At 38.1% G+C, this 12,868-nt stretch overlaps 1 protein-coding gene across 2 annotated transcripts; it reads right to left on the bottom strand.

Annotated features, from left to right (window-relative positions):
* Positions 1-239: 239 nt before the first annotated feature.
* LOC309485044 (uncharacterized protein) lies at positions 240-12,294 on the bottom strand. 2 transcript variants are annotated; one of them, XM_082151647.1, is made up of 16 exons: positions 12,061-12,294; positions 10,945-11,049; positions 8,616-8,691; positions 7,006-7,162; positions 6,884-6,929; positions 6,732-6,790; positions 6,566-6,601; positions 6,419-6,471; positions 6,076-6,208; positions 2,088-2,305; positions 1,949-1,994; positions 1,745-1,810; positions 1,580-1,639; positions 1,413-1,501; positions 1,013-1,107; positions 240-914 (listed from the first exon to the last, which is right to left on the bottom strand). In XM_082151647.1, exons 1-16 carry the CDS (start codon positions 12,095-12,097, stop codon positions 880-882), a joined length of 1,311 nt encoding a protein of 436 aa, XP_082007773.1. In that variant the 5' UTR covers positions 12,098-12,294; the 3' UTR covers positions 240-879. The 2 variants fall into 2 exon arrangements, with proteins under 2 accessions (XP_082007773.1, XP_082007774.1); XM_082151648.1 differs by lacking the exons at positions 240-914; positions 1,013-1,107 and having other exon boundaries at positions 1,412-1,501; positions 1,725-1,810.
* Positions 12,295-12,868: the final 574 nt, after the last annotated feature.

Genomic DNA, 12,868 nt, shown 5'->3' with positions numbered 1-12,868 from the left:
GAATCGATTCTTTCGAACAGTTTGATTCGAGCACCATTAGGACTGTTCAGTTCGATGCGTACAGGAATGGTTCAGACCTATTGTGTGAACCGGCTCAACTGATTCGTTGAAAGGAATCAAGTCACAAGAACGATTCGTTCTTGGTCTTAGGAGAGTGAAGTCAGAGATAATGAACAGAGGTAAATCCCGAAACCAAGAGCGAGATGTGCTTCAAATTCAAAGTCACAGATAAAGGCCACCAAACGTGATATTGATGTCTTCATAAAAAATACTGCATAACAAATTAAGGATGTTTGCTTTTTATTTTTACACTTAAAATTTTATTAAAAACATATTCTGCCTCGATGAAAGCAAAAATATTATATTTAAAAAAAATATATCGAGTTTCAGTGACATACATTTACTTATTTGATTAGAGAACTTGAAAGAATGGAGAATGTTAATTCCTTATTAATTGTATGACAATTTATCTTTGTTTTACTTTTTAAAAATCCTACAACCTTGTTTATTTCCAGGTTTAAATGCATAAATAAATACATCAAATATATTTTCAATATTCTTGGACCCCTGTGTGTGCATTTCATTTAGTGGTAATTTAAATTTCTTGTTGTTTTTAATGTGTTTTAAAATAGTTGTGTATTATGTAACAGTGACAAAGTAATAAAGGCATGAAATCTGACTGACTCTGTGTTTCATGTATTTCTATCAAAACAACATAGCACAAATACATGGTATTACAATAAGGTTTTATCTATCATATATACTAATACAAACAATAAACTATATTGTTATAATACATTAGAATATAACAATACATAGTGTTAAAAACACATGATGCAAACTACAAAAGATGTCCAGTCCACTTAAGTTCTAGGTTTTTCATACAAACCATTCTGTATGTTTAAACCCAGCAGCTGTGGGGGGGGGAAATACACAAATTACTTGTGATTGACGTTTGAAATACGAAACCTTTTATTACTTTAACACTGAATTAAGGTGGTTTCAAACTCACCTATACGGTTAACAATCTCTTCACACTCACTGCTTGTGGCAGCCTGCAGGACCACACAACAGAAGCCAGTTGGTTTTCCTGCCTGTGGTGAATCCCTGAAACCAATTAAATGTTTAGTACTGAATGTCCAAGAAAATCCAAGTTCAAAAACACAAAGCCTTGAAGGAAATGGAATGCAGATAAACGGTAATCTAATACCGTAAACTCATAATCCGCCTGGAATTTATTCAAATTCCAACACCCTATCAAATAGCCTACTGAAAGCCCGACTTTAAAAAAATAAACATTTGATATTTCCAGAAAGAAAGCTTGACATAAAACAGCATGCCATTCATATCATTTTAATTACTAATATATGAATAGACATCTCTTATACAAAAGTTTCTCAAAGTATACTTACAATAAACAGAAAGCAAAAATGGTTAAATCAGGTTGGCTTCCAAACCTCCCAACACATGATATCTCAGGGAAGTGGTGTCTAAACAGCTCCTAATCAAAAGGAGAGACTTCGGCTTAAAATTATACACCTTACATAGTTATACAAATGTAACACTGAATAATACAAACCTGCTTATTGGACTTCTCTATGCAGGTAAGATGAGTCTCCTTTACATCCAGCAGTACTTCCTGTATGACAAAATCAGAGAGAATGCATGAAAAATCATACAGATGTCACAACTAGTTTACATATATCTCTTTACATAAAACTCACTTGATTAATTGTATATGTACCTTTCTTGCCTGTTTGCTCTCCAGAACCTCAGGAATGGCATGCTGCAGAACCTCCTTACCTCCACACTTAAGTTTAAACAAAAATAACATTGATATTCAATAATCACACTATTTAGGATCACATATTGACTGAAATAATACACATGCATGGATTAAAGCGAAGCAAGAGCACCATAAAGAGAGATGTTTACACAACTACTGTACCATTCCTATGTTTGCTTTTCCTAAGAGGTGTACAGCGTACAGGATCCTGTTAATGAAACACGATCAAACAGGCCAGACTGTTTATGGTATTTGTGACTAATACAATTGCAAACACGCGTGAAGTCTTTATTGAGAGTACCTGCCGTCTTTCATACACTGCGTCTGCCCTCTCTTCTGGCCCGCAGTTCTGTCCTGCTGAGAGGAGGGTTTTGGGCCAAACCGAAGCGAGGGTTTTTCCTGTTTGAGTTTCCGTAAGTGTTTGACCAGCGGCTGATAGATGGACCCATCTTCTCCTCTCCAACGTATAAAGTGAATGGAAAGTGGCTGACCCTTCAGCTTAGACAAAACCACACCTGCCTTTGGAGGGGGGAAAGTGTGTGGCCTGTCAGTCAGATATTGGTCTTTACAGTACCTTTGTTGATCTTTTTTTTTTTCATATTTGCAGAGACATACTTTAAAGTCGCGATGTAATAGAAGTAGTGACAGATCTTTTATACTGTACTATATTGTGATGTACATCCGAGTGATTATCGGATTATCAATTATCGACTTGGTTCTATGCATCAGTTGTCGAATTGGACCTTGCGGTCGACTAAACTGATACACAATTACACAAATGATACACATACATATACACTCACCTAAAGGATTATTAGGAACACCATACTAATACTGTGTTTGACCCCCTTTCGCCTTCAGAACTGCCTTAATTCTACGTGGCATTGATTCAACAAGGTGCTGAAAGCATTCTTTAGAAATGTTGGCCCATATTGATAGGATAGCATCTTGCAGTTGATGGAGATTTGTGGGATGCATATCCAGGGCACGAAGCTCCCGTTCCACCACATCCCAAAGATGCTCTAATGGGGTTGAGATCTGATGACTGTGGGGGCCATTTTAGTACAGTGAACTCATTGTCATGTTCAAGAAACCAATTTGAAATGATTCGAGCTTTGTGACATGGTGCATTATCCTGCTGGAAGTAGCCATCAGAGGATGGGTACATGGTGGTCATAAAGGGATGGACATGGTCAGAAACAATGCTCAGGTTTTAAATGATGCCCAATTGGCACTAAGGGGCCTAAAGTGTGCCAAGAAAACATCCCCCACACCATTACACCACCACCACCAGCCTGCACAGTGGTAACAATGCATGATGGATCCATGTTCTCATTCTGTTTACGCCAAATTCTGACTCTACCATCTGAATGTCTCAACAGAAATCGAGACTCATCAGACCAGGCAACATTTTTCCAGTCTTCAACTGTCCAATTTTGGTGAGCCTGTGCAAATTGTAGCCTCTTTTTCCTATTTGTAGTGGAGATGAGTGGTACCCGGTGGGGTCTTCTGCTGTTGTAGCCCATCCGCCTCAAGGTTGTGCGTGTTGTGGCTTCACAAATGCTTTGCTGCATACCTCGGTTGTAACGAGTGGTTATTTCAGTCAAAGTTGCTCTTCTATCAGCTTGAATCAGTCGGCCCATTCTCCTCTGACCTCTAGCATCAACAAGGCATTTTCGCCCACAGGACTGCCGCATACTGGATGTTTTTCCCTTTTCACACCATTCTTTGTAAACCCTAGAAATGGTTGTGCGTGAAAATCCCAGTAACTGAGCAGATTGTGAAATACTCAGACCGGCCCGTCTGGCACCAACAACCATGCCACGCTCAAAATTGCTTAAATCACCTTTCTTTCCCATTCTGACATTCAGTTTGGAGTTCAGGGGATTGTCTTGACCAGGACCACACCCCTAAATGCATTGAAGCAACTGCCATGTGATTGATTGATTAGATAATTGCATTAATGAGAAATTGAACAGGTGTTCCTAATAATCCTTTAGGTGAGTGTACATCCACAATAAAACCAATAACAAGTATTTGGAAAATAGGGTGAATTTTCATTTCATGTCAACTTTAAAATGCTGGTGCAAATCAGATTTGAGCGCTACACAACTTTAATTTTGGTCTGTTTGTCACATTAGTTGTGAAAATAAAAATACTGTCATCAATTATTTACTCTCATGTTGTTCCAAACCCATAAGACTTTCACTCATCTTCAGGACACAAATGAAGATATTTTTAATGAATGATATTTAATGTCTCTCCATTGAAAGTCTAGTCACCCAAAACATTATAAAACATTCATAAAGAGATCGTAAAATAAATCCATTTGAATCAAGTAGTTTAATCCAACTCTTCTGAAGAGACACGATTGCTTTATATGAAGAACAAATTTAATTTAGGCTTTTATTCACTCACAAACATACATAGAGCACCCATAATTTATTTTACGATCTTTTTATGAACGTTTTGAACTGTCAGAGTTTTGGGTGAGCAGACTTTCAATGGAAGCACAGAAATCTCACAAATTTCATTGAATATTCATTTGTTTTCAAAGATGAACGAAAGTCTTATGGGTTTAGATGGAATGACATGAGAGTGAGTAATTGATGACAGAATAAACACATTTTTTGGTGAACTAACACTTATTGTATGGCCTTAGAAGTCTTGGAATACAGTGCATAAATGATATGAATCATTTGAATAATTTTAATGGTACTTTAATCATGTGCAGTTAATATTATCATTTACATTTATGCATTATCATCCACTTCATGGAAACCAGCAGCTTGAACATTGTACCTAACATCTATTTTAGTGTTTCCCAGAAGAAAGAAAATAATATGTGGTTGGAACAAGTAAATGATGACAAAATTGTAATTTTTCAATTAACTTTTCCTTTAAACGATGTGACAGGAGCCCAGAGCCGATCCTGACCTCTCTGGGGCCCTAAGCGAAATTCTGTAAAGGGGCCCTCCTACCTGACCCATGTAAAACATTTGCCATTGCCACACAACAGTCACACCTGACACCCCAGTAACTAGTACTAATGAAAATGTAATTCCTGATATCAAAAATAGACATTGTTACTAGAAAAAGTACATTCTTAATATCAAGAATTCACATTTTAAATGTAATTATTGATATCAAAAAGGCATCCTGTGAATGAATAAAAGCTAAAATGGCTTGTCATAGCACGTCACTGTGTTTTAAATGATAAAAGCAATACTTTATACTTGATGGATGTGCATCCATATTGACCAGTATGTCCAGCCAATCAACATTTTAAATGCAATATAGCCTATAAATCAATAGTCAATGTCAATATATTGCTTTCCATCTTGCTTTATTGCAGAGTTGTAACTAAACTGACTTGGAGTCTAGATAATCCTTGTCTTGTTTGAAAAGTATGTGTGCCTATAATGAGGAGTGCCATCACGCCCATATTGTAGCCTACTGGTCCCCACAGATGTTTTGCTGGAAAGTGCGCGTTTCATTTCGTGCATGCGCACATGAACGCATGTTAACACGGTTATACACGCCATACACGGTTAACACGGTATATAACACGCGTTTCATTTCGTGCATGCGCATATGAACGCATGTTAACACGGTTATCTTTTCCGAGCTGCAGTTTATAAACAAACACCGTTGCCCTTAGTCGTTTATCAAACGTAAAAGTTTCACTCGCACTATTTTTTGTGTCAGGCACAAAGTCACAGAACACAGCCCTGGAAGTGTAAGCAAGACGCAGAAAGACCAAAATATGCACTGCCCAGAAAGACTAGAGATAGATGCACATCAACTTAACTTTACTGTTCTTTGCTGACATTAAACTTGGAGAGGAGAGAAGAGAACACAAGTCTACCTGATTGCTGTTCCCGCAATTCACTCTCATGGTGGTTTTTTCTCTCTCTCTTTTCATGACCAGAAGGATAGTTCCACTTAATTTTCTCATCGATATTGTAAACTTTGATTGACGCGCTTTGACACGAGGGGGAGGCGGGGCCTTGAGTAATTTGCGGGGCCCTACGCAACTTGCGTAGTGTGCGTATTGGGCTGATCGGCTCTGCAGGAGCCACATCTTGTGATGAACGAGTATTAGAATAAGCAAACACAATGGGAACACAGAAGCTTATCATGATTATTTAATCAATTCAGGCAAAGCAGAGAACAGAGTACACATATATCAGGAATGATCTTCTGTAGAAGCAATCTAATAATGTATATATTTATGTTGGAATGTTGGGTCATGCAGGACACATTTTATGGGTACGATTTATTCTGACCTGCCCATTGCTAGCATTCCTCAGGGATATCCCATTGATTTCATCAATGATGTCACCAGGCTCGGCAAACATATCCGCCTGAGCTTGACTACCCTGAAGCAGGTCCAGCACAAACACGCGTCCATCTAGGTACCTTTAGAAAGAAATATGGGATATGAATAGGAATACTAACTAGGAATATTTGCTGTTCAATCTAGACAATCAAAAACTTCCATTGTGTATTTGCGCACGATTTTTTCAACACAGACAGCAAAAGGGGGGATCAGAATGTGAACAAAAATTATTGCTAAAATGACGAACAAATGCAGCATTCAGAATTGAAAAGACATGCCGACATGCTAACCTGAGCGCCATTCCCAGCTCCCGACAGGGAACAGCTTCATAGATTTGACACACCTAAAACACAAGCAAGGTTTGCAACATGCAGTTCAACATTACCTCTTCATGCACATACAGACAAATGAAGCATGTCAGAATATTAAGATTGTACCGGGAGCAGCCAGCTTTCATCCAGGAAACTGCAGTTCTGAAATTAAAGTCACAGAGAGGAAGTTCCCAGTAAAAAACGACAAATTACAGCAATAAATCTCAAATTTAGCACATTGTATATATTATATTATATAAGATAGCGAATACACAGGCTTAGTGGTTCATACCTCAATACTGATCTTAAAGTTAATTTCTGACAACACCATAGACAGCGAAAGAAACGGTTCTGTTTGGAAACAGTTGGGATACTATTTACATCAAAAAAAAAAAAAAAAAAACAACGGCTAAAGTTAGATGGTTTGTGAAATCAAAAACTCACCTACAAACTCCTCATTTCTAAGAATAGAAATGTTAGGGCAATACCACTGCAAAGAAAAGAAATGATGTTGATTATTCTGTAAAAGACGAGATTCAGTCATCACTCTGTGAGTGTCCACTAACCTCGATTACTCTGTTTGTGTGCAGCAGGTGTTTTACTACATTTCCCAGGGTTCTCCTCATCAGCATGAGCCGTATGAAGAAGCGTCCTCGACCTTGAGATGTAATGAGTTTGCTGCAGGCTGTGGTCTGTTGCACTGCCAAAGAGACTGAACTCAACCTTCATGGGCAGACAGAACATCCTGATCATTAAGATGCACTATTTTCAAAAAAAAATTGTGGTTGTGATAAATCATAAGGTGTTATTTTTAAAATAGAGCAGGGTATTAAAATGTGAGCATTATGATGTAATATTTATTGTTATTGCGATTATTAGAATAACAATTTAAAGGTATAGCGGAGGATCTTTCCAAATTTTAGATAAGACCCGCCCTCTCCACTTTTTGAAAAGTTTGATTGATTCACCAGAATGATTGACAATTAGGAGGACCAATAGTATAGGTTACCCACCAGGAAGTAAAACATCCTCCGCTATACCTTTAAGAATGACAAAAACAACTGCAGATTAATTTCTGCGTTGATAGTGTTGCCAGTGAAACGTATAAATTCGAGTCACGAACCACTCCGAGTATAACGTCACGGGTTTGTAGGATTACAAATTTAAGAATATGTTTTAGATCTGCTGATCCTACTTCCTTACATAACATCACATAAAAAACTAAGATGAACTATACTGTATTGGGCATTCAAGGTGAACATGAGGGCATCCATTTACTGATTAGATTTAACAGTTTCCTTTGAAGGGGTTTTGTTAGTCTTTGATCTTTCTACTAAGAGATGAACTATGTGTGAATGTTTCATAGTCTTAGTTCTCATGACCATTTGTTGTTTATACCATTTGGGGGGTACCATTATCTCAGTTGGGGGTAATTGCCTCTATTGTCTTTAGATGATTAGATTCAGTAGTCATCCCTAAAGGCTGTGTGTAAGTTCAGCACCTTTAAGGACAGCCCACTGAATTGCCTATAAGATACCATGTAAAGTTCCCTTAAGTCAGTCAGATAATGTTGGAAGTACTGCAGCCACGTACAGCGGAGTTCTCAATAAAGAATAACTTCTGTTGAACGCGATCCCAACTGTCTCCTGGTCTTGCGTCGAAGAAAGAAAACTTTCCAACAGGTTTCCATCTCTTCCAAATTACGGTAGTTATGGCGTGAACGCAGCATAAGCCAATTGTTTCGGGTCAGGAGGAAATGTAAAAGGCGGCTGCTGTTTCAGTTGCGGTGCTTGGTGACTGACGTCTGTCTAACTATAGCATGAAATGCGCTGATGACGTGTGCTGTCTGCGCGAGCAGGTGCGCGGAGGTATGGAAATACATGTTGCCAGGCATGTAGGACATCGTATCATTGCATTCGGACCGAATACAATGATTGGACAAACATTTTAAGGTCCTGTGCCTTCCACAGACGATATATAAATACATTGTAGACCACTTAACTTAGTGATTGCTATCAGGATGTGAAGAGACTTTCAACCAGCATAACAAAAAAAAAACATTTCTGGATCCCGGATCGCCTACCCTGCCTTTAATTAGACCTTGAATCCCAGATTTTCTTTCACCCTATAGTAAATTATGCTAAAAATGAGAAGCAATGAGTGCATAAAGACTCACCTGCCACATGTGTCGTGCTGTAGAAGCTGTTTGAAACAATGCCAGTAATCTCTATGTGCTAAGCTGAGAACAGGCTCTAAAAACATGAATGACATGCAGCATTCATTATATAATAATACTGTCCTTTACATGCACTTTAATTTGCTTGTATTTTATTTTTAATTTTTTATCTAAGAGACAAACTGCTACTAATAATTATATAATAAAAACAATTAGCTTGGAATGTTTTTGCATGCACTTGCTGGATGCTTTTCCTTTCACTATCTTTGTTCTATGTTTTGTAAAGAAATGCATATGTAGAGAGTTTATGTGTACAGTTTATTGTGTACAACTACTTTGAAGCATTTAAGCTTAAAGGGGTGGTTCGGGATTTTTGACATCGGACCTCATTTTTAAGTCAGCCTGGTTGTTATTCATCAGTGGAGACATTTTTTTTTTAAAATTATCCAGTCCTTATATTTGGTAGTTAGCCGATGCTAGGCTAGCGCGAGTCAATGGTATATGTTAGCCAGCCATTAAAAAACGTTTTACCCACTCCACAGTGCACCAAACGCAAATCAATTATAACACTAGACTATCGATGTATACACTCACCTAAAGGATTATTAGGAACACCTGTTCAATTTCTCATTAATGCAATTATCTAATCAACCAATCACATGGCAGTTGCTTCAATGCATTTAGGGGTGTGGTCCTGGTCAAGACAATCTCCTGAACTCCAAACTGAATGTCAGAATGGGAAAGAAAGGTGATTTAAGCAATTTTGAGCGTGGCATGGTTGTTGGTGCCAGACGGGCCGGTCTGAGTATTTCACAATCTGCTCAGTTACTGGGATTTTCACGCACAACCATTTCTAGGGTTTACAAAGAATGGTGTGAAAAGAGAAAAACATCCAGTATGCAGCAGTCCTGTGGGCGAAAATGCCTTGTTGATGCTAGAGGTCAGAGGAGAATGGGCCGACTGATTCAAGCTGATAGAAGAGCAACTTTGACTGAAATAACCACTCGTTACAACCGAGGTATGCAGCAAAGGATGTTTTCTTGGCACACTTTAGGCCCCTTAGTGCCAATTGGGCATCGTTTAAATGCCACGGCCTACCTGAGCATTGTTTCTGACCATGTCCATCCCTTAATGACCACCATGTACCCATCCTCTGATGGCTACTTCCAGCAGGATAATGCACCATGTCACAAAGCTCGAATCATTTCAAATTGGTTTCTAGTTCACTGTACTAAAATGGCCCCCACAGTCACCAGATCTCAACCCAATAAAGCATCTTTGGGATGTGGTGGAACGGGAGCTTCGTGCCCTGGATGTGCATCCCACAAATCTCCATCAACTGCAAGATGCTATCCTATCAATACGGGCCAACATTTCTAAAGAATGCTTTCAGCACCTTGTTGAATCAATGCCACGTAGAATTAAGGCAGTTCTGAAGGTGAAAGGGGGTCAAACACAGTATTAGTATGGTGTTCCTAATAATCCTTTAGGTGAGTGTATGTCCGTTGAGAGAATAATGTTAGAAATCAAACTTACCTTTCATCACATTGCATTAGTTATAATTTGTTCCCTGTAATCATAAGCCTTGTCTACAGCAGCAGCGGAGTGATATTGATTACCTAGGCAACCGAGTGAGCCGGTACACACATGACGCAAGTGTATTTACCTGCCGCTGGTACACTGATTACAGTGCGCTTCTGTTCTGTGTTTACTTTTTGCCGCATTACTAACCGGAGCAAAGTAAAATTCCGCAGCTGCTGAGAAACTAGTTCCTTTGGGATCATTGAGATGAAAGGTAAGTTTGATTTCTAACATTATTCTCTCAACGGACATATACATCGATAGTCTAGTGTTATAATTGATTTGCGTTTGGTGCACTGTGGAGTGGGTAAAACGTTTTTTAATGGCTGGCTAACATACACCATTGACTCGCGCTAGCCTAGCATAGGCTAACTATCCAAATCTAAGGACTGGATGATTAAAAAAAAAAAATGTCTCCACTGATGAATAACAACCAGGCTGACTTAAAAATGAGGTCCGATGTCAAAAATCCCGAACCACCCCTTTAAACATTCAGGTCAAAAGGTTATAACGTCATGGGAAACATAAATTAAGTTAAGTGTGTCCAAATTTCTAAAGTATATTGTCAATAGACACATCCTTGTTGTTATCTCTAAACAGCAATTAATGTCATCCTATAATGTGTATGTATTTTCTCACAATGTGTGCCAGGTGTAATAATGGCTCATATTTGAGTTTGCGCCCTGTGTTTGCTGACAGGACAATGTGCAGGTGTACAGGAGAGTGTGTGTTGGTGTGTGGATCTCACGCTGTAGTCCCTTTTGCAGTATAAGTTCCAGGAGCTCACAGCAGGATGCCAGGTGTGGGTTGGAGTCAGTCACAGTTCCCTCCGATTTCAGATTCAGAATGCACACTTGGAATAAACAGGGAGGATTATGGTTAATGATTAGTTTTCTGTTTTTAACCACAAAATGTAATGAAGGTACGTGGAATAACCCTTGCATCATTAAACCAGATCAAAACAACACACATTGGCATACTTGGTTGCCAGGAATATGATAAAACGAAATGGATCTGGAGCGGAGAGAGAGGACATTTCTGTCGCTGCACTCATATACGCTGCTCCAGACAGGCTTTTGCTTTGTGTGTTTTGGTTGTTTTTAGATTAGCAGAGAGAAATGTGTTAAATATTGACAATATTCCCTATTGTAAACAGATCTGAGTTAAACGGCTTCTCGAACAAGAAAAAATGGAGGCTGGGACTTGATTTTGTCATTTGTCATTTTGATATTGTTAATTGATCGTTGTGGTTTGCTATTGCTGCAAACTCACTTGAGTGACAGGTTGTCCCGCCCTTGCGCCATTAAACAAGTCATCAGAGAAGAGAATTTTTTTGGTTAAAGATTACGAGGGCACATGCATTTAACAATAATGATGTGTGCACGAATAAATCATTTATAATAGCCAAAATGCCGCAATAATAAATAAAAAAATAAGAATAGTCAATTTTGATTTCATGGTGACTTTCTCCCCTATTAGCACGGCTACTCAGTATACTTATAAGACAAATAGGCTACTTAGTATACAAATGTTAGTTAAGCCACGTATTTGGCTCCCGAGATTTACAAAAAAATGCGGAAAATATAGTAACACAGACTATATCCTAAAGAGCAGCAATCAAAACATCCTCTCCAGTGTGGCCACTTCAATATTACTAATTCAAAACGGGTGCGCAAAACAAGACAAGTATGCTAGCTATCTATTTAAATCTCCCAACAACAGGCTCTGCTAACAGCTCTCAGACAGCCTTTCATCATCTGTTGCGTGACCAGAACAACTGATCAATAACCATAAAACAGCACATCGAAGGTCAGATACAGCCTCTAATATGCGTATATGATGATATATGGGATATGAAACCTACCTTTAAGTGTTTCGATAAGCGGGTCTTTTGCTGGCATTATTGTCAACGCGCATATTCCGCCACACTTACAATGACAAGCAAATGCAAATAACCGTCATCAAGAGGTTTGTTTCCTCAAGGCTCTTCATGAGTGAAATGTGAAGCACGATCAGTGGTGACAGTAACACCCGTCATAAATGTACATTAAACAGTTTATCGCCCCTTTATGAACCCATGTGATAGAGTATGGTGGTGAAGATGATGAGGTCTATTGATGATCTGTTAATTCAATAAATCTACAGTCGTTCCCAAAAGGCTCTAAACATTACTCAAACAGTGGAAGAGCTTGTTTTAAATTGTTTCACCACAAATAAATAACAACCAAAATAATAAGAGTATCTTATTATATCTAAAACATAGATTTTTACACTCTCAGTTGTGATAATTTTATGTCCTCATAAATTATTTTTATTTTTTTTCTGTAGCCATGCACATATATCCATCACATCTCAAATTATGTAGGCTATTGTGCTTGGAAATTTTATATTTTAAATTTACACATATACAAAATCTTGGCTAAATACACTAAATGAAATATTATTTTCTTAATTTCTGCATAATAATAAAAAAGCCGCTTGGTTGGAATTTATTTATTTAGTGATGTATGTAAATAAATAACTCTAATTAATGTTATTTGTCTTTCTTTCTTTCATTCATTTAAATCAGTACAATTTGCATTGAGAGTTTCTTTAGTGTGATGTTGGGCCTTTGTTTAACAACAGTTAACATTTAGTTTTCTTGTTATTGAGAAAGTCTTAGATACTAATTG

This window comes from Leuciscus leuciscus (assembly GCF_965113295.1).
Source record: "Leuciscus leuciscus genome assembly, chromosome: 21".
NCBI classification, from domain to species: domain Eukaryota; kingdom Metazoa; phylum Chordata; class Actinopteri; order Cypriniformes; family Leuciscidae; genus Leuciscus; species Leuciscus leuciscus.
Note: the sequence above shows the minus strand (reverse complement) of the source record. Positions and strands in the feature narration are given on the sequence as shown.

What these genes read in the sequence shown, in the direction of transcription:
- LOC309485044 (XM_082151647.1), bottom strand. Translation starts at nt 12,097, where the DNA reads ATGCCAGCAAAAGACCCGCTTATCGAAACACTTAAAG. An exon ending in TAGAAATGAGGAGTTTGTAG is followed by an intron (nt 6,791 to 6,883) that starts GTGAGTTTTTGA and finishes GTTTCCAAACAG; the next exon opens with AACCGTTTCTTTCGCTGTCT. An exon ending in AGAGCAAACAGGCAAGAAAG is followed by an intron (nt 1,640 to 1,744) that starts GTACATATACAA and finishes TTTGTCATACAG; the next exon opens with GAAGTACTGCTGGATGTAAA.